Below are 20,246 nucleotides of genomic sequence, written 5' to 3'. Positions count from 1 at the left end.
ATCAGTTTAGTGTTTTCTCCCTTAATGAGTATGGTTAGAATTTGTTGTGACTGGTCCTATATCTGTGCCTAAGGACAACTTATACAACAAGCTCTATGGAGGGAGAGGCTCCAGCGTGTACTCTTAGAACCTGGACAGAGAAAAGCAACATTCTTACAAAAATCATATAATCACACAAGGTGCTCTTACAATAAGTCATTCCATGCATGTTATATTTTTATGAAACCCCTTTTGAACTGGACATGGCTCAGTTAGGGACCCGGGGTGAGAGGGCAGTCTAGAACAGGGGTTCTCAAACTTTTTAGGTCTTGGGACCCCTTTTATGATGCCAAATTTATCAAGGACGCCCCTCATAATCAGAACACAACTCGAGTGAGCTGAAAATTTGCATACAAGGAAGAACCAAATCTTGAACCCTGGAAAGGAACATTTTAAAGGCCCATCTCTTGGCATCAGAGTGAAAATGTTGCCGTTTTTCATGCAAATTTCCTGCAATTCTACACATTTTGTCATAGGGAAGAGATTTTCTTGTTGCAGCTTTAAGCTAATATCCTGCAGTTCTATACATGTTGCCATGCATGTTTTTTGCTGTAGTTTTAAAGCTTAAATTACAGTGCATTTATATATATTTTGTAATCATTTTTGGGAATAAAAGGAAGTAATTGATTTGAACAATCAATTGTTGTGGATACCAATATCCCTGTGAGCCTTCCAAACCCATGTTGCCAAGGGGTAAGAACATAAATTATATATTAATGTTACATTTTATTATATTGTATTACACCCTCAACTTATTCCATGGATCACTTGGCCAAAATCTGTTAGTAATATTCATTTTTTTTTTTATAATAATAATATTTAGTTTGATATGTTTTGAAATCTGTTCACGGACCCCTTGCAGTACAGCCGGACCCCACTTTGAGAACCCCTGGTCTAGAAGACCTGTTCTAATAGCAGGGTTCTGAGAACACCTTGAACATTTTGCTCTAAACAGACTAACTATAGTCAGAGTGTGGAGAGAAGAGGGTAGTCAATGGTTTTGTACTGCAGCATGCTTGATTCTGCTTAGATGGTGTTGTGACAGTTTACCCAGTGAGAAAGTGTTCCCTTGTGGCTTCACAGGCCATACTGCCTTTCTCTGCTCCGTAGAGCTAGGAATAGGGGATACGATAGATGGAATAGACCAAACCTTCAACTTGCTGTCTTTTGAAAGGGGGATGGAGATGGGGAGTGGGACAGGAGGGGTGTATTCTGCCACTTCTTGTGGTGAAATAACTTTGTACACACACATGCATATTCTATAATGCAATTTCTGTGACGTCACCACACGCTAATGCAATTAGCAGAGATTTTTTCGTTGTTTCCTTCCCCCTTCCTCATCATCCTCCAACCCCCTCCTCCCCTCCACACCTGCAGTGTCCTCTCCGTTTTAGTGTACCTGTATTCTCTATTGAAATGTCGATGTTGTTGAATGCAGAAATAGACACTGGTTGGATCCAGGGCAAGGTTCACTGATCTAAGGTCAGTTTTCCATTCCTCCCGACTAATGATTGTTAGGATTTGGGGCGGGTAAACTGTTCCTAGATCGGTGTCAAAGGGCATCTTCCACCCAAAGTGCTGATCGGTACTTAGCTTGTTTTGACTTTGATATATCTTTAGTTTGTATTGCATGGACCTCCTTGGTGCTGATAGAATCTTCTCACAGCATGGATAGTTAAAAAAAAAAAAAAGAATTATACCCCTAAAACTATGTTAAATAATACTACAATATAAACCAGGGGTACATCTGAAATGGTTTACTATTTCCCATGTAGAGCACAACTGACTCTGGAAAGTAGGGGAGAGTAGGGTGTCATTTGAGCATCAGCCCATAGCGCACCTCATATGAAGCCAATGCCTCACCTCTGCATGTGCTTTCTCACTCGAGGTCAGGAGGTGTATGACTCAAAGAAATCTATCCCTTTCAGTTCTTTTGAAGGGGAAGCTACCTGAAGAATATGCTTTTTGTCTATCTCGTGTTTTATCTTTTCCAATGTTTTTCTTGTTTTTTTATACATAATTTTTGTTTTTACAAAGAAATGTTTGTAAGAAAATAAATCATGCCTTTTAAACTTAAATTGTCATGCTGCAATGCGCACCATTTTTGTTACATTTTTATTTAATAAAAAAAAATAGAAAATACAGTTTTGTTTCTATTTCAAATCTGTAGTTCGGTGGAATAGTTTTGCTAGCTGGACATTTTTTCATAATGTATTTTTCTAACATTGCTTCCTGTTATCAAGTTAATACAGTATCAGTACAAATTGAGGGAGCTGACTAAACAGATGTATAAATATATATTGAATTGAGTACCATGTGCTAAGAAACTTCTGGACCAGGCATTGTGTATACTAACAGTAGCAACAAAATGTTATATTCTTTGTTCCTAAAGCTATTTAATAAGATGTTACAGAATGAATCATGTCTATTGTCTTTTTTGTTAGTAGAACTGAAATAGATTTGTTTCGACCTTTATTTTATTCTACCCTAATTTTAAAGACACAGGACTACTGCACAACAACCACATATCTAGTCTCAATAGTTAATTGGTAAACATTTTTAGATTGTTCTTTCTCCCTCTTTCTCTGTCTGACAGGGAGTGTTCATGGCAGAGAGATTAAGCATATTGCTGTCTGGTAATATCACGGACTCAGCCATTCTCTATTCATTGACGTCAGATATTAAGCCCTGGAGCTGAAGAGCGCAAAGAGAGCAGATGTTACCGAAGAGATTAGTGGGACAGAGGAGAGCACCACTAATGTCTCCTACTTTAAAAATATAATATTGTCAAACTATGTTGAGAAATAAGTGATTACCATACAACCCCATATGACACATCAGTCATAGCACATTAACATTTATTTAGGGATAACTTGACCTAGACCTATTCAGTTCGTTTTTCCTTGAATATGCGCATAGGGTTAGTTATCTATTATGCATGTATTTTTTGGGGGGGGTGCATTGTTTTCGGGATTCCCCCTCCTATTCTATTCACCTATTCCGAGAGCAAGCAGTCAGAGCGAACAAAGGGGCGGCAGGTCGCGCACTGATTGGTTACCGGGTTCGATGCCAGAGGTCCGCTACAACAGATGGGGATCTCCTCTCGTCGCGCGCGCGCACGCACGCACGCACGCAAACCCAGTGCTTGTATGCGCCGATTGTTTCCGATGCGCGGATAGGGCGAACCGAGCAGACTGGGCGACGCACGGTTAACGACTATATCCCACCCGAGCCCCCAACGTGGCAGAGAAGAACCAACCCCAGTTTATCGTTCGTTAACAATACATAAAGCCTGAAGAGGTTCGGGAAATCATCAGACTGTCTAGCAGCTCCGTCCGTAAGTAAGATATATGTAAAACGATATGAGTCTGCCATGCCTGTGTAGTGATCGATAAACTCAAGGCAAGCACTTTGTAGCCCATTTCTATGCATATACAAATAACAATGTCGCCAGCTATAGTTTTAGAGCACTTTAGAGCACGATCAAGAATGTGTGCGTAACTAGTCAAGATCCAACGAAACAGACCTTTTCGAAGTAATCTGGTATAATTGATAGTCAGAGGCTATAGTGAAAACATGTTATCCCATTGATAGTGCAACACTATTCGCCCTCCACACACAGTACCAAATAAAACTGTTATAACCGTTTTTCAGGGTTTTATTATGTTAACCGTTAGAAAGCCATCTCGGCCTCTTCCTATACAGTCTAGTCTATAAAATATTCTCTGTCAGTCTGGAATCTGGATAGATTACATAAGTATCAGATATTTAAGATTCCTCTCAACACACACACTACTGTGGGAGTGCCCAGAGATTTACCCTCTCAGATTGTGGATGTTCAAGCATGTGGTCATATTTTTCACACAAAGTTGTGAGGGAATTAATAATGTATTGGCCTGTACCTTAATGACTCCTAATTAATAGGATATAATGCTTCATAAGGTCATGTAAAATCTAATTTCACCACAATGGTGAGAGACAGATTGAAGGGGCAGGGATACACACACACAATATTTGGCACTCTGTAATAGATTTGGTTGTTAAACCTCAGATGTTTTTAGGGTTGCTATGACAATGTGAACAATAGTGCTGAGGCAAAGTTGGGGTTGAGAGGGAGGAGGGAGGAAGAGGGAAGTGGAGGTTTGGACCTGCATTCATCCCACAAGATAAAGCAGTTCACCAAGGACAGCGGCACAGAGCAAGAGATCAAAAAATGTGTGTGTGTCTTTGTGAATGAGAGAGGGAGAGAGAAGTCCAGAAATCATGGTCAGGAGTTTTAATAGAGGTGGATGGGTGCCAGTCCATGAAGATGAGACTGAGAGAGGAAGTGAAAGGGATGGAGGAAAACAAGTTAGATAAAGAGGAAAACAAATTGAAATTACAACATTAATGTGAATAGATATGTTACAGCAAGAAAGCAATAGACCAGGAGTTAATAAGTCTAGCACTGTAGAAAGAGAGTGACGGAGGGGGGGGGGGGGGGGGGGGGGGGGTAGAAAGACATCTGGTATTAGTGAACTAAAACTGTTCTGCTTTGCCAATATTTGCACCTCTTTTCCATGGCTATTAAGCTTATTGAATAGAGTTGTGTGGAAAGAGGGAAGAAGAGCGAGCGCTATGCTTAGACTAGGTCATCTCTGGTAGAGGCGTAGGGAAGACTGGCTTGGCTGCTGGGGTTGAGGGGTGGAGGCGTAGGGAGGGAACGAGACTGGCTTGGCTGCTGGGGTTGAGGGGTGGAGGCGTAGGGAAGACTGGCTTGGCTGCTGGGGTGGAGGCGTAGGGAGGGAACGAGACTGGCTTGGCTGCTGGGGTTGTATATGAGGCAGTAGAGGATTCAAGGGAATGCAGAGGGAGGGGAAGGCTGGAGGCTATTTTTGGACCCCCGTCCAGAACAGAACAGGGCTCATTCTCCCCAAATCCATCATCCAAGCTGGAATGCAGAACAAAACACAGTGACAGAACACAGAGCCGCGACCCGAGCCAGCCTGGGTAAATTTGTCTCTTTTTAGATACGGCCAGTCGGCCCAAAACAACAGGCATGATGTGTTTTTTGCAGGCAGCAGACACTCAATTAAGACAGATCAGAAGTAGAGTGTAGCCACATCATTATTAATCTCTCGTTGACAGTAACATAAAGTAGGTGATGCTGTTACGCAAGATTTTAGTTCTGGGTTTCCAAGATTACATCATCATTCATGTGGAACTGCCAGGCTAGACCAGGGGTTCCCACATGTTCGTGCCCTGACCCATCAAAGCTTCTAGCGGTTTCTTGGGCCACAGCCCAGACTTAAACGACATACCAGTAATCTGTCATCACTGGGACCATTGGCTTGGCCCAGCACAATTCGGCGCTCAAGGACTGAGCCGCCCATCCCCGCTCTGGGTATTAAGGCTAATGTCTCCTATTGTGGTGTGTGTGTGTAGGCCTGGCATGACCTAATATGCACTGTATGTGACCAACCACCTCGATTCAGTCTTATGTAGCAAAATTTCAAATGGTGATTTTTACGTTGGATTTAAGTAGACTCAGAGCTAGTAAATGGTAAATCATACACTACAGTTGAGGAACAATGGGAAAGTAATTCTGCTTTGAAAGTTGATAAACTTGTAACCCCACTTTTGAGAAAATGGACCTTGAATGTTTTGATACACTTACTGGAGAGCTCTTCTTTGTCTACACCCATTCAGCATTGTTCACACCCTCTTAAGCCTTAGTCCCACCCATCTCTTTAAGGATTCAATGAGGCCATGTGCTAAACAGAGTGATTACGGTAGTGTACTAAACAACCAAAGATTTCAAGACTAAAGGCTGGTTTATACTACTTCTATCCACATGTATGTATACAGTTGTCACAGTGACATCATGAACATTCTATTGTCATCCGACATCAAAACGACAGGCTGCATGACATCAGCAGCCTGCTGGTCCAAAATAGCATAACTGGTGTATTTTAACACTAATAAACCCATCTGTTTAAAATAGAATTTAGTTTATGTCAATCTAGCAAACCAGGCAACTAAAACCAACTTTCTAAACAGTGTTTTGGTTTGATTCTCGCTTGTTAGCTAGCTAGCTAATATTAAGTTAGCCAGTTCAAATAAAGACCATATCATATAGCTGACAACGTCTTAACGAGCTAATTTCTATTCATTATTACAGGAAAATAAACTCACAAGATCATAATTTAGAAGTTAATGGCGAGCTAATTACAGAAAATAGCTTATGGTTTTGAGTGTGACAAAATAAAAGCAGGGTATTCTACTGGATAATTTTAGAACTTGGACACTGTATCAGTGACCTAACGTTATATCCTAATTTGACTTTGGTGCGAGTCATGTTCTTCACATGACCGACTCTGGTAAACACACACTATATATAAAATAAATCTCAATGTATTTGTCACATGCACAGGATAGAGAAGGTGTAAACGGTACAGTGAAATGGTTGCTTGCATAGTCTTTTGTTTAGACATGGAGCTAGATAGCTAGCTAGCTAAACAATGAACCATAATCCCAACTCATAACGTTACTTCCTTGCATGAATCTACAGATAGCTAAAGCTAACCAACTAGGTTCAATGTTAGCTAGCTAGCTAATATTTGACAATAACTAGCAATGCAAATGGCTCTGAGATACAAATAATATTACTACACAGATCACATGTGTAAAGTTAGCTAGCGAGACAGCCAGCTAACATTAGCTAGCTAACAGTACGCTTTAACTTGCAATGAAAATTACTTTCTGACAAAATTTTCAACATAATATCTGAAAATGTAGCTAGCTAGACTCTCTTACCCGTATACATGGATGAACGCTTCTCCCTCTGTCACGGATGCTATGGTTGCCTTTAGTTTGAAGATGTAATCCGGAGACAGGTGTTTTATATTTGCAATCAAACGGCAGAATTTTTTCCCATCTCGTTAGCTATCATACTCTGCTTCCACCGGGCATTCCACTGTTTTCAAAACTCGGTCCTCCAGAAAGTGGAGAGCATTAGCAACACTTTTGCAGTTCTTCATGATATCTTTCCAAAAAGCTGCGTTAGAAAGGATTACCTACACATATTGAGCAGCTCATGTTATAGACAAAAGCGTGCTACATGGCAGACCAATCCTCTCATCTCTCGGCATGTCTAGACCATCCATTATCTCAGCCAATCATGGCTAGTTCCAATCTGCCTCTAGAAGCAACGTCAGCACAAGAACTGTTCGTCGGGAGCGTCATGAAATGGGTTTACATGGGCGAGCAGCCGCACACAAGCCTAAGATTGCCAAGCGTCGGCCGGAGTGGTGTAAAGTTTGCCGCCATTGGACTCTGGAGCAGTGGAAACGTGTTCTCTGGAGTGATGAATCACGCATCACCATCTGGCAGTCTGACGGACGAATCTGGTTTTGGTGGATGCCAGGAGAACACTACCTGCCCCAATGCCTAGTGCCAACTCTAAAGTTTAGTAGGAGGAATAATGGTCTGGGGCTGTTTTTCATGGTTCGGGCTTGGCCCCTTAGTTCCAGTGAAGGGAATTCTTAACACTACAGCATACAATTACATTCTTAACGATTCTGTGCTTCCAACTTTGTGGCAACAGTTTTGGGAAGGCCCTTTCCTGTTTCAGCATGACAATGCCCCTGTGCACAAAGCGAGGTCCATACAGAAATGGTTTGTCGAGATCGGTGTGGAGAAACTCGACTGGCCTGCACAGAGCCCTGACCTCAACCCCATCGAACACCTTTGCGATGAATTGGAACGCTGACTGCGAGCCAAGCCTGATCGCCCAACATCAGTGCCCGACCTCACTAATGCTGTTGTGGCTAAATGGAAGCATATCCCTGCAGCAATGTTCCAACATCTAGTGGAAAGTGGAGGCTGTTATAACAGCAAAAGGCGGACCAACTCCATATTAATGCTCATGATTTTGGAATGAGATATTCGATGAGCAGGTGTCCACAAACATTTGCTCATGTAGTGTAGGTGCTGAAATATGGATAATGCTGCATGGTGTGTTGGTTGATTAGTCTTACATTTTTGATATGATCACGATAATTGAATGTGTTTGTACGTGAGGCATTGGCTGGACACGTGAGGTAGAATGTGTGTGTGGGTTTTGTCTGTTGCTTCTTACCTTTCAATAGTTCTCTCTGTCTGTATATGGGGCTACTTGTGAGCCTTTCAGAGAGAAGCTGTGTGTGTGTGTGTGTGTGTGTGTGCGTTGGTGTATTTGTCCATGTGTATGTGGGAGAGAGATATCATATTTCATGTCTGTAGTTTGAATTGAGGAAGTCTCATGTCAGAGCGGCAGCATCAGTTTCCGCTGTGACTGAGCCTCTAAAGGAGGAAGAGATTAGCGGAAGGGGAGCACTTCCTTTAAACCAGCCCCTTCGACCGCCCCTTTCTCTCCCTGGTGCTCTCTCCGTCGCCTCTCCCCTACAAACACACAGAAGCCTTAGACTGAGGCCTTGGGTAACTCCCCTGGATAACCAGCCACTGAAGTCTGAAGAGACAGGCTTAGTGCTGAACACTCTCTCTACTCCACAGAAAGGACAGAGTAGCTTCACCGGCTCAAGCCGAGCCAGCTTCAGGTCAACTGGACCCTGAGGACTAACATATTGTGTGTTTGTGCTACTAGTGCTGGTAGCAGATCTCTCTGTCTCTTTCCTGGCCTGACAGGGTCACACAGCTCTCAGTACGGTAAGCCACACAGCAGCTTTCTACATACACGCACACATACACACACACACAAATGTTTATGTTGGATGTATCTGTTATTGGCAGATATTTCAGTAATGTTTCACGGCATGGATGGGGAAGTGGCCAAGTGGAAATATACAATGGGTACTGGATAGCATAACATTGTGTGTTTAGAGTGTCTGTTATTAACAGCAAGTTTTGATTTAAGAGGTCTGCCAAGGAGAAGTACAAGGATGAGACACTGTGTGTGCGTGTACGTGTGTGCCTGCGTGTCAGAGGGTGTTGAATGTGTTTGTTAATACAACTGAAATGATTTGGTATGGAGGGTGCCCCATGTGACTCCAGCGTGCCTTGCACCTGTTCTTGTCCTTCGCAAGCTTCTATGCTGCCCCCTCTCTCTCACTCACTCACACACACTCTCTTTCTCTCTCTCTCTTTCTGTCTCTCTTTCAGCCTGGCAGGAAGGAAACCTCGGAGTATGCTGGCAGCATGCCATGTTAAATTAGAAGTCCAACGTGTGTGTGTGTGTGATGGTCACCACAGAGCTTTCCATGTGTGTTAGGGATTTTCTGTGTGTGGTGTGTGTTTTAGACAGATGGGGGAAGGAGAGAGGAGGAGGAAAAGAGGAAGAGAGAGAGATTGTTTAGCACAGCTGTCTTGCTCCATCTCACACTTCCTGTTTCAGTCAGTCAGAGACAGAGGCTGCAGTCCAAATTCAAAGTAGACAGCCCTCGGCCCTAAACCCTCAGCCCTTGAATGACATTTTACATCGTCATATCCAAATGTACCTTAGATGTCCCTTGACGAAGTGAGGGAGAGTAATGATTAGAGAGGCAACGTCCTTGGTGGAAATCTTGAAATTGAGCTTAAAAACAATCAGCCTAAAGCTATTAATGTGCCAAGCAAGCTAACATAGCTAACTAGCACTCCTGTCAGGTAGCTAACGAGCTACAGTTACCCATAGTTGGCTAGCTAGTTTTATGGTATGGCAATTTATTCTAATACATTTCAGAATTCCAAAAAATATGTTTATGAAGCTAGCTACGTTTTATAGGGTTCTCACTACGAGACTAAGCCAATTTGCCAACGCTAAAATCAATGTCATCTACACTACCGGTGAAAAGTTTTAGAACGTGGCCTCCCGGGTGGCGCAGTGGTCTAAGGCACTGCATCAAACCAGAGACTCTGGGTTTGAGCCCAGGCTCTGTCGCAGCCGGCCGCGACCGGGAGGCCCATGGGGCGGCGCACTATTGGCCTAGCGTCGTCCGGGTTAGGGAGGGTTTGGCCTGCAGGGATATCCTTGTCTCATCGCGCACTAGCGACTCCTGTGGCGGGCCGGGCGCAGTGCACGCTGACTAGGTCGCCAGGTGTACGGTGTTTCCTCCGACACATTGGTGCGGCTGGCTTCCGGGTTGGATGCGCGCTGTGTTCAGAAACAGTGCAGTTGGGTTGTGTTTCGGAGGACGCATGGCTCTCGACCTTCACCTCTCCCGAGTCCGTGCTGGAGTTGTAGCGATGAGACAAGACAATAACTACCAGCAATTGGATATCACAAAATTGGGAAGAAAATGGGGGTAAAAAAAAAAAGTTTTAGAACTATTCATTCAAGGGTTTTTCTTTATTTTGACTATTTTCTACATTGTAGAATAATAGTGAATACATCAGTACTATGAAGTAACACATATGGAATCATGTAGTAACCAAAAAAGTGTTAAACAAATCAAAATATATTTTAGATTTGAGATTCTTCAAATAGCCACCCTTTGCCTTGATGACAGCTTTGCACACTGTTGGAGCAAAGCACCCCCACAACATGATGCTGCCAACCCCATGCTTCACGGTTGGGATGGTGTTCTTCGGCTTGCAAGCCTCCCCCTTTTTCCTCCTAACATAATGATGGTCATTATGGCCAAACAGTTCTATTTCTGTTTCATCAGATCAGAGGACATTTGTCCAAAAAGTACGATCTTTGTCCCCATGTGCAGTTGTAAACTGTAGTCTGGCTTTTTTATGGAGGTTTTGGAGCAGTGGCTTCTTCCTTGCTGAGCGGCCTTTCAGGTTATGTTGATATAGGACTCGTTTTACTGTGGATATAGATACTTTTGTACCTGTTTCCTCCAGCATCTTCACAAGGTCCTTTGCTGTTTGTTCTGGGATTGATTTTCATTTTTCGCACCAAAGTACGTTCATCTCTAGGAGACAGAACGCGTCTCCTTCCTGAGCGGTATGACGGCTGCGTGGTCCCATGGGTTTTATACTTGCGTACTATTATTTGTACAGATGAACGTGTTACCTTCAGGCGTTTGGAAATTGCTCCCAAGGATGAACCAGACTTGTGGAGGTTTTTTTCTGAGATCTTGGCTGATTTCTGTTGATTTTCCCATGATGTCAAGCAAAGAGGCACTGAGTTTGAAGGTAGGCCTTGAAATACATCCACAGGAACACCTCTAATTGACTCAAATGATGTCTATTAGCCTATCAGAAGCTTCTAAAGCCATCACATCGTTTTCTGGAATATTCCAAGCTGTTTAAAGGCACAGTCAACTTAGTGTATGTAAACTTCTGACACACTGGAATTGTGATGCAGTGAGTTATAAGTGAAATAATCTGTCTTTAAACAATTGTTGGAAAAATTATTTGTGTCATGCACAAAGTATATGTCCTCACCGACTTGCCAAAACTATAGTTTGTTAACAAGAAATTTGTGGAGTGGTTGTAAAACGAGTTTTAATGACTCCAACCTAAGTGTATGTAAACGTATGACTTCAACTGTACATAATTCCCAAACATTCTTATAATTTATGAAAATATGAAAGTTATTATCTAAGTGCTTGCTTGTCAGAATTTTTTTTTAAAAGTGTCAATCTTCCTGGGGGTGTATATGAACGGATTTTAACAATATTTAATATCTCTAAAATGCTGTCAGTTCCACTTTTAACAATGTTGAGTGACTTGATGACAGACTAGATGTATGAAATCAGTGATTGTTGTATTTCCCTACCTGCCTGTCTGTCTGAGGTATATATTTATTCTATTCCAATCATTTTTGAATGTTTTATTATTCCTTCAATCATATTCCTACTCTTCCTCCCCACCCACCTCCTGTCTCTGTGGCAATGTGGTGTGTCTCCATGGTGATGCTCGGGTGAATTGCTGCCTCTGGTTGATCATGAGGTGTCATGAGACTCATCAGTCAATCTCTCTCTCTCTATTGCATCCTTGTTCTCCAATATCTATCCTCATTCATGTTGAATTCCACTCCCCCCTATTCTCTCCCTTCCTTTCCCATGTCCTCTCTATGCTTCAACGCAAGACTAGTACTCATAAACCTCCTATAAAAACATCTGAATATGATTTCTGATCTCTTTTGTCTCTGTCTAGCCCTCTCTCACTGTCTGTCTGTCTCTCTCTCTCCAGCTCCTCTCATGCTGACTGAGAATGGATAACATTCAGAACGGGGTTCAGATCGGAGACAAAAAGTTCATCAGCAAGTAAGGCATACACGTATGCACACACACACATACGCATGCACACACACACATACGCCACAGATGCACACACACACATACGCCACAGATGCACACACACACATACACACCGATGTATGCCATAATAAAATGTGTGTAAATTAATTGATTGTTGTCATTAAAGTTGTCTTTCTGTCTTCAGGGCAACAGTCCTGTCCCACCTCAAAACCTACAACCTCTATTATGATGGACAGAACCTGCAGTTGAGACACAGAGAGGTATCGGTAGTGCGTGTGTGTTGGTGTAAATCAAATCAAATTGTATTTGTCACATGCGCCGAATACAACACGTGTAGACCTTGTGAAATGCTTACTTACAAGCCCTTAACCAACAATGCAGTTTTAAGAAAATACTTTTTTTTTTAAGTAAGAGATAAGAATAACAAATAATTAAAGAGCAACAGTAAATAACAATAGCGAGGCTATATACAGGGGGTACCGGTAGAGTCAATGTCAATGTGCGGGTGCACCGGTGTCGAGGAAATTGAGGGAATATGTACATGTAGGTAGAGTTATTAAAGTGACTATACATAGATAATAACAGAGAGTAGCAGCAGCGTTCCGGGGGGGGGGGGGGGCAATACAAATAATCTGGGTAGCCATTTGATTAGCTGTTCAGCATTCTTATGGCTTGGGGTTAGAAGCTATTTAGGAGCCTCTTGGACCTAGACTTGGCGCTCCGGTACCACTTGTTGTGCGGTAGCAGAGAGAACAGTCTATGACCAGGGTGGCTGGAGTCTTTGACAATTTTTAGGGCCTTTCTCTGACACCGCCTGGTATAGAGGTCCTGGATGGCAGGAAGTTCTGACCCACTGGAATTGTGATACAGTGAATTATAAGTGAAATAATCTGTCTGTAAACAATTGTTGGAAAAATGACTTGTCATGCACAAAGTAGATGTCCTAACCGACTTGCCAAAACTATAGTTTGTTAACAAGAAATTTGTGGAGTAATTGAAAAACTAGTTTTGATGACTCCAACCTAACTGTATGTAAACTTCCGTCTTCAACTGTAGGTGTTCCTTTTGTCCAGGTGTGAAAGGGCAATGTGGAGTGCAATAGAGATTGCATCATCTGTGGATCTGTTGGTGCGGTATGCAAATTGGAGTGGGCCTAGGGTTTCTGGGATGATGGTGTTGATGTGAGCCATGACCAGCCTTTCAAAGCATTTCATGGCTACAGGCGTGAGTGCTACGGGTCGGTAGTCATTTAAGCAGGTTACCTTAGTGTTCTTGGGCACAAAGAATATGGTGGTCTGCTTGAAACATGTTGGTATTACAGACAGGGAGAGGTTGAAAATGTCAGTGAAGGTACTTGCCAGTTGGTCAGCGCATGCTCGGAGTACACGTCCTGGTAATCTGTCTGTGAATGTTGTGAATGTTGACCTGTTTGAAAGTCTTACTCACATCGGCTGCGGAGAGCGTGATCACACAGTCGTCCGGAACAGCTGGTGCTCTCATGCATGTTTCAGTGTTACTTGCCTCAAAGCGAGCATAGGCGTTATTTAGCTCGTCTGGTAGGCTCGTGTCACTGGGCAGCTCTCGGCTGTGCTTCCCTTTGTAGTCTGTAATAGTTTGCAAGCCCTGCCACATCCGATGGGCGCCGGAGCCGGTGTAGTACGATTCGATCTTAGTCCTGTATTGACGCTTTGCCTGTTTAATGGTTCGCCGGAGGGCATAGCGAGTTTTCTTATAAGCTTCCGGGCTAGAGTCCTGCTCCTTGAAAACAGCAGCTCTACCCTTCAGCTCAGTGCGAATGTTGCTTGTAATCCATGGCTTCTGGTTGGGGTATGTTTGTGCAGTCACTGTGGGGACGACGTCCTCGATACACTTATTGATAAAGCGACTGATGTGGTGTACTCTTCAATGCCATCGGAAGAATCCCGGAACATATTCCAGGCTGTGCTAGCAAAGCAGTCCTGTAGTTTAGCATCTGCTTCATCTGACCACTTTTTTATAGGCCGAGTCACTGGTGCTTCCTGCTTTAGTTTTAGCTTGTAAGCAGGAATCAGGAGGATTGAATTAGGGTCAGATTTGCCAATTGGAGGGTGAGGGACAGCTTTGTACGTGTCTCTGTGTGTGGAGTAAAGGTTGTCTAGAATTTTCTTTCCTTTGGTTGCACATTTAACATGCTGATAGAAATGAGGTAAAACTGATTTAAATTTCCTTGCATTAATTAAAGTCCTTGGCCACTAGGAGCGCCACCTCTGGATAGTGCCAGCATCGGTCTGTGGTGGTATGTAGACAGCTACGAAAAATACAGATAAACTCTCTAGGTAGATAGTGTGGTCTACAGCTTAACATGAGATACTCTACCTCAGGCGAGCAAAACCTTGAGACTTCCTTAGATATCGTGCACCAGCTGTTTTTCACATATATGCATAGGCCCCAGCCCCATGTCTTACCGGAGGCTGCTGTTCTGTCCTCCAAATGGAGTGTATAACCCGCCAGCTGAATGTTCTTAATGACGTCGTTCAGCCACGACTCGGTGAAATATAAGATATTACAGTTTTTAATGTCCCATTGGTAGGATATACGTGCTTTCAGTTCGTCCCATTTATTTTCCAGCGATTAAATGTTAGCTAGCAGGTCGGAAGGCAAGGGTAGATTAGCCACTCGTCACCTGATCCTCACAAGGCACCCGGATCTTTTTCCACAAAATCTCAGTTTCCTTCTCCAGCGATTCACGGGGATCTAGGCCTGGTCGGGTGTCTGTAGTAGTATTTCCCTCCCATCCGACTCATTGAAGAAGAACTCTTCGTCCAGTTTGAGGTGAGCAATCGCAGTTCTGATGTCCAGAAGCTCTTTTCGGTCATAATAGACAGTAGCAGCAACATTATGTACAAAACAAGTTACGGACGATGCGAAAAAACAAACAAAATAGCATGGTTGGTTAAGAGCCGATAAGACGGCAGCCCTTCCCTGTGGCGCGATCGTTTATATACGTGTGAATGAGATTAAGAGCGAGAGTCTTTCCATTGTTGCTAATCACTGTCATAATTCGTGTAATAGCTGCACCCTCCTATTTCACCTCTTTATTGCATGTATGCTTTTTCTTTTCCTCCACTCTTTGTCTATTTTTCTGTCTCTTTCAAGCCTTTGCTGTTCAATTTACCACTCACTGACTCAATAATTCAATCATTTACCCTGCACCGAAAGGGTAATAACTGTCAGTGTTTTTGTGTGTGTGTATTGATCATGGTAACTCTGTCTTTACAGGAGGAAGGGGAGCTGATCGTGGAGGGTTTGCTGAATATCTCCTGGGGCCTGCGTCGACCTATTAGATTGCAGATGCAGGACGATCACGAGCGAATCAGACCTCCTCCCTCCTCTACCTCCTGGCACTCCGGCTGTGCCCTGGATAATCAGAGGTAGGGAGTGAGCTCTGGTTACCATACCAACAACACAGAGAAGGCAACATATAGAAACATGTACTATGTACAGTATGTATGAAAAGTATACACTGAGTATACAAAACATTAAGAACACCTGCTCTTTCCATGGCATAGACTGACCAGGTGAAAGCTATAATCCTTTATTGAAGTCACTTCAGTGTAGATGAAGGGGGGGGAGACAGGTTAAAGAAGGATTTTTATGCCTTGAGACAATTAAAACATGGATTGTGTATGTGATTTAAGTGCCTTTGAACAGGGTATGGTAGTAGGTGCCAGGCGCACCGGTTTGTGTCAAGAACTGCAACGCTGCTGTGTTTTTCATGCTCAACTGTTTCCCATGTGTATCAAGAATGGTCCACCATCCAAAGGACATCCAGCCAACTTGACACAACTGTGGGAAGCATTGGAGTCAACATGGGTCAGAATCCATGTGGAACGCTTTTGGCACCTTGTAGAGCCCATGCCCTGACAAATTGAGGCTGTTCTGAGGGCAAAGGGGGGAGGGAAGTGCAAAAATAATTTCTTTACTGATAATGATGTATTGCTATAGCCTAATGATTATCCTAAAATGTCATACTCATCAACGGTCAAGCATATTTATTTTATTTTGTCTGACCAGGATAGTGTGGCAGTGGGCATGTGGTTGACATTTTACAGAGTTTGGTTTGGTGAATGTTTGTCCTGTGGCCATACTGTTATATCTTTATTATGACCTATATTCTGGGTTTTTAGTTTACTCTGAACATACATTATATTCTCCAATCAGATTACATAGAAACCATATTTTACTGTTCCTCTGCCTGTGTCATTTACACACTGATGTAGTATAACTTTGAAGATAATGTGTCATAAATGAGAAGATAAGGAGAAGATAATGTGTCATAAATAAGGTCAGCTAATTAAATATGGGAATATTCATGTTTGCCTTATGTCAGTAGCAACGAAGGTACCCAGCAGATCCCGCCCACCATAGAAGTGACAGAGCACGAAAGCCAATCAGAGGACAGCATTGTGAAGGAGGATGAGGAAGAAGGTGGGTTTTATAGAAGAGTAGTCTGAAAACCTTCAGCTTGTTATTATGGAAAACCCAATTATTTATCCAACATCAGATAGCCATGTCTGTTCAACAATACATTTTTAGAACATTTTGTGACGTTCATAGGAGCTTGATTGTCTGACTCCTCCCCTTTCTCCTATATCTGTGCTCTGATTGGACAGAGGAATATGAGAGCTCCGCCCAGCTGCTGAGGACGAAGAGCGATGCAGGGGTTCTGAGACGGGGCCAGCGCCGGTCGCCTAGCGACCAGAGAAGGTTACGACGACACCGCTTCTCCATCAACGGACACTTCTACAATCACAAGGTACACACACACTATAATACTGCAACCAAACACTACTACAATGACAACATACTACCACAAATAAACTAATCCTGTCTCTCTCTCTCACTCAATCCTCTCACCCTCTCATCATTTTGCGGCCCCCATCGCCCCTTCAGACTGCAGTCTTTACTCCAGCGTATGGTTCAGTGACTAACGTGCGGATCAACAGTTGTATGACCACGCCTCAGGTGCTGCGAGTGCTACTTAACAAGTTTAAGATTGAGAACAGCCCAGATGACTTTGCGCTGTATCTTGTACACACAAGCGGGGGTGAGTGAGTTTGTGTGTTGTTGTGTGGTTGCGTGTCTGTCACAGAGTTTAAAGCTGAAGCACTTTCTCTGTTTCACAGGGTCCATGTAATCCGTTTGTGTTTATCCTAGACGTGTGTGTGTGTGTGTGTCCGTGTGTGTCCGTGTGCGCAAGAGTGCTGCAGCTCTGTGGCAAAACATGGCAATCTTCTAACATAACTTAAGTACATCCGTTGTAATGCAGTAAAGGTCTGACAATGTTTTTTCTTTCAGAGCGTGTGAAGCTGAAGCGCAGTGACTACCCCCTGGTGCTGCGTGTGCTTCAGGGTCCATGTGAACAGGTCAGCAGAATCTTCCTGATGGAGCAGGACCTGGGAGAGGAAGTCACCTATGACGTAAGACTGCTGATGTGTAACTGCCAAATTACTCCCCACCCACTATACAACTGATAAATCATTCACTACTTCTCAGTGCCCCTAAACTAAATCACATCCTCTGAATGGAATGTTCTGTCCGTCCCCCTTTCGATTACAAAAGGGCTCAGTTCAATAGAACTTGCAGTGGGCTATTTATGCACTAGACAAGCAAAACCATCATTTACTTAAGTTAAGCTGCTTGAGGGGCTGCCAGCCAAGCCAATTAGCTGTCCTCAACAATGGCTTGACACTGGCTTGACAGTGTAGTCAATGGCCAAAAACTGACATAAGCTGTTATGACTATTTATGGCCTCCTTTATGTTGTTGTTATTATTATTATTACTACTACAGTATTGTGATTTCATAATAGTGGAGGGGCTGGGTCCTGGTCAGGTCTGTGTTTGTAACTGCATTTCTCCCTCCTCCCCACCAGGTGGCACAGTATATTAAGTTTGAGATGCCGGTGCTGCAGAGTTTCATCACCAAGCTGATGGAGGAAGAGGACCGGGAGGTGCAGAAACTCAGGAGCAGGTGCAGTATTGGCAAAGTCTCTGCAGTGGCAACATCTACCTCTCCCCATAGCTGTGTCTATGGTGTCTCCCCAATGTACTGTGTGTTAATGTCTCATTCTCTCCCCCTCTCTCTCTCTATCTATCTATCTCTCTCTATGTCTCTCTCTCTGTGTGTATAGGTATGCATATCTGCGGTGTATCATAGAGAAGCAGTTGCATTGTCTTCCTGAGGGGACCACCTGTATGTGACCTGGTTTAGGGAGGGTCAACCACATCTTCACAAAACCTTCCCAAGATCTCCCAGACCTGTTCAGCTACCCCTCCCCACCCCTGACTCCGTCCCAAGCACAAAACAGGAGTGACCAAGAACCACCCAGAGGAGAGGCAACCATTCCAACCTCGCCTTTTTATCTTTCAAGACCTCCGTAGGGACAGTGTACACATTGTGAAGCATGCCACCCTCTTTCCTGATTCCTGCTGTTTCTGTCCATACCATTTACAGACAGTACATGCCCACTGAACACAGAAGTCTGTTCAACTTCTAGTTTTGAATTACATCTGACTGAGTTGTCAACTAACGTCAATTCAACTTGAAATTAACAAAAAAAATGTATAGGTGGTTGAAAAAAAGACTAAATGCCCTTACGTTGATTACTTTTTGCAAATCCAGTTGGTTTTCCACTGTAATTCAACGTCATCCCGTTGATTTGGGGGGTTGAAATGACATGGAAACAACATTGATTTAATCGTTTTTTGCCCAGTGGGTATCCTCTTTGCCATCCCAATCCCTTTCTAACATACCTGCCCCTCTGTAGTGTTATCTGCATAACTGTACCATGTCAGCAATAATAATGGTTTGTGGGGAAGGTGAAGGCTGGCACTTTTCATATGGGGGCCTGTATGGAGCATTGAGCCTGCCCCATGTTCTATCATACCACTCGGATGCACAAGAATTTAAAGCACAAAACCAGCTTTCTTAGTTCTTTTGAGCTAGACAGCACTCGATCTCTCGCTCTCTTTCCCTCTAATTTTCCTTTCAACAATTTTGCCACCTGCAGATAACTAAACTTGTCTCACCTTTTACATCTCTCTCAAAACCAGAACATACCTCAGACTCAGTGACATCACACGCTAGATGAGTTTCTCAGCCAGTCAGTGAGGGAGTTGAATGACTCCTGTCCAGTGACAGTATGTGATGTTGAAACGTGCCTGTCCCCAGTGTGTTGCAGGACTCTCTTTATGATCAGCTCTAGTGAGTCTGTAACTGTAATGTAACTTCATGATTGTCCACAGTTAATCTGAAACCACCACCTAACCTGTTCTATTGGATGTCAAAAACATGTACACATTTCTGTTACCTGTGTGTTATGCCTCGATCAGACTGACAGCGTCATTGCATCAATGCTGCGTAAGAAATTTTGCTGTCAAACTTTTTTCATTATGTAATCCAATGTGTGCAAGATGTGTGCAACAAACGTTCATTCACCTTTTGCTACTATTTCTGTCAAGTCTACTCATACAACTTGATGCATATGTTGGATTTATCCAACATCTGCACCACACAGAACACAGAAACTGCCTCTGCAACACAATGCTGCAAGGCAAACGCTGCGTTCCATTGGAAATGAACGTACTTCTGGTGTACCAAGACGCTGTCGGTCAGAACTGTTTTTTTTCATAGATTTTTTTAACCTTTATTTAACTTGGCAAGTCCGTTAATAATGTTAGCCTTGCTTGCCAGGGTTATAATCCCGTGATGTGATATGACCTGTGTGTCTACAAACACCTGGAGACTGAAGCACAAAACAGAGAGAGGACCAGAGTTCCTTAAGATTATGAATTATGTAGATGATGGATCAACTACAATAGCTCAAACGAGGGAATGTTGTGTGTGTGCACGCATATCTAAAGCAGTACTTAGTTGCCTTGTAGATATTGATCTGTGTGTGTGTATGACTGCATACAGGACTTTGAGATGTGGTACATTAATTCTGTTACACCTACACTACTGGTCAAACGTTTTAGAACACCTACTCATTAAAGGG

General features: G+C 43.2%; 1 protein-coding gene across 1 annotated transcript; it reads left to right on the top strand.

Annotated features, from left to right (window-relative positions):
• The first annotated feature begins 8,484 nt into the window (after positions 1-8,484).
• LOC120062751 (ras association domain-containing protein 2-like) lies at positions 8,485-20,246 on the top strand. Its single transcript, XM_039012814.1, has 10 exons — positions 8,485-8,724; positions 12,142-12,215; positions 12,394-12,469; positions 15,468-15,619; positions 16,579-16,676; positions 16,862-17,004; positions 17,142-17,295; positions 17,547-17,668; positions 18,123-18,220; positions 18,381-20,246. Exons 2-10 carry the CDS (start codon positions 12,163-12,165, stop codon positions 18,448-18,450), a joined length of 966 nt encoding a protein of 321 aa, XP_038868742.1. The 5' UTR covers positions 8,485-8,724; positions 12,142-12,162; the 3' UTR covers positions 18,451-20,246.

The sequence above is a fragment of the Salvelinus namaycush genome, chromosome 18 (genome assembly GCF_016432855.1).
Source record: "Salvelinus namaycush isolate Seneca chromosome 18, SaNama_1.0, whole genome shotgun sequence".
NCBI lineage: Eukaryota > Metazoa > Chordata > Actinopteri > Salmoniformes > Salmonidae > Salvelinus > Salvelinus namaycush.
The sequence above is the reverse complement of the archived record's forward strand: the minus strand, read 5'-3'. Positions and strand labels throughout refer to the sequence as shown.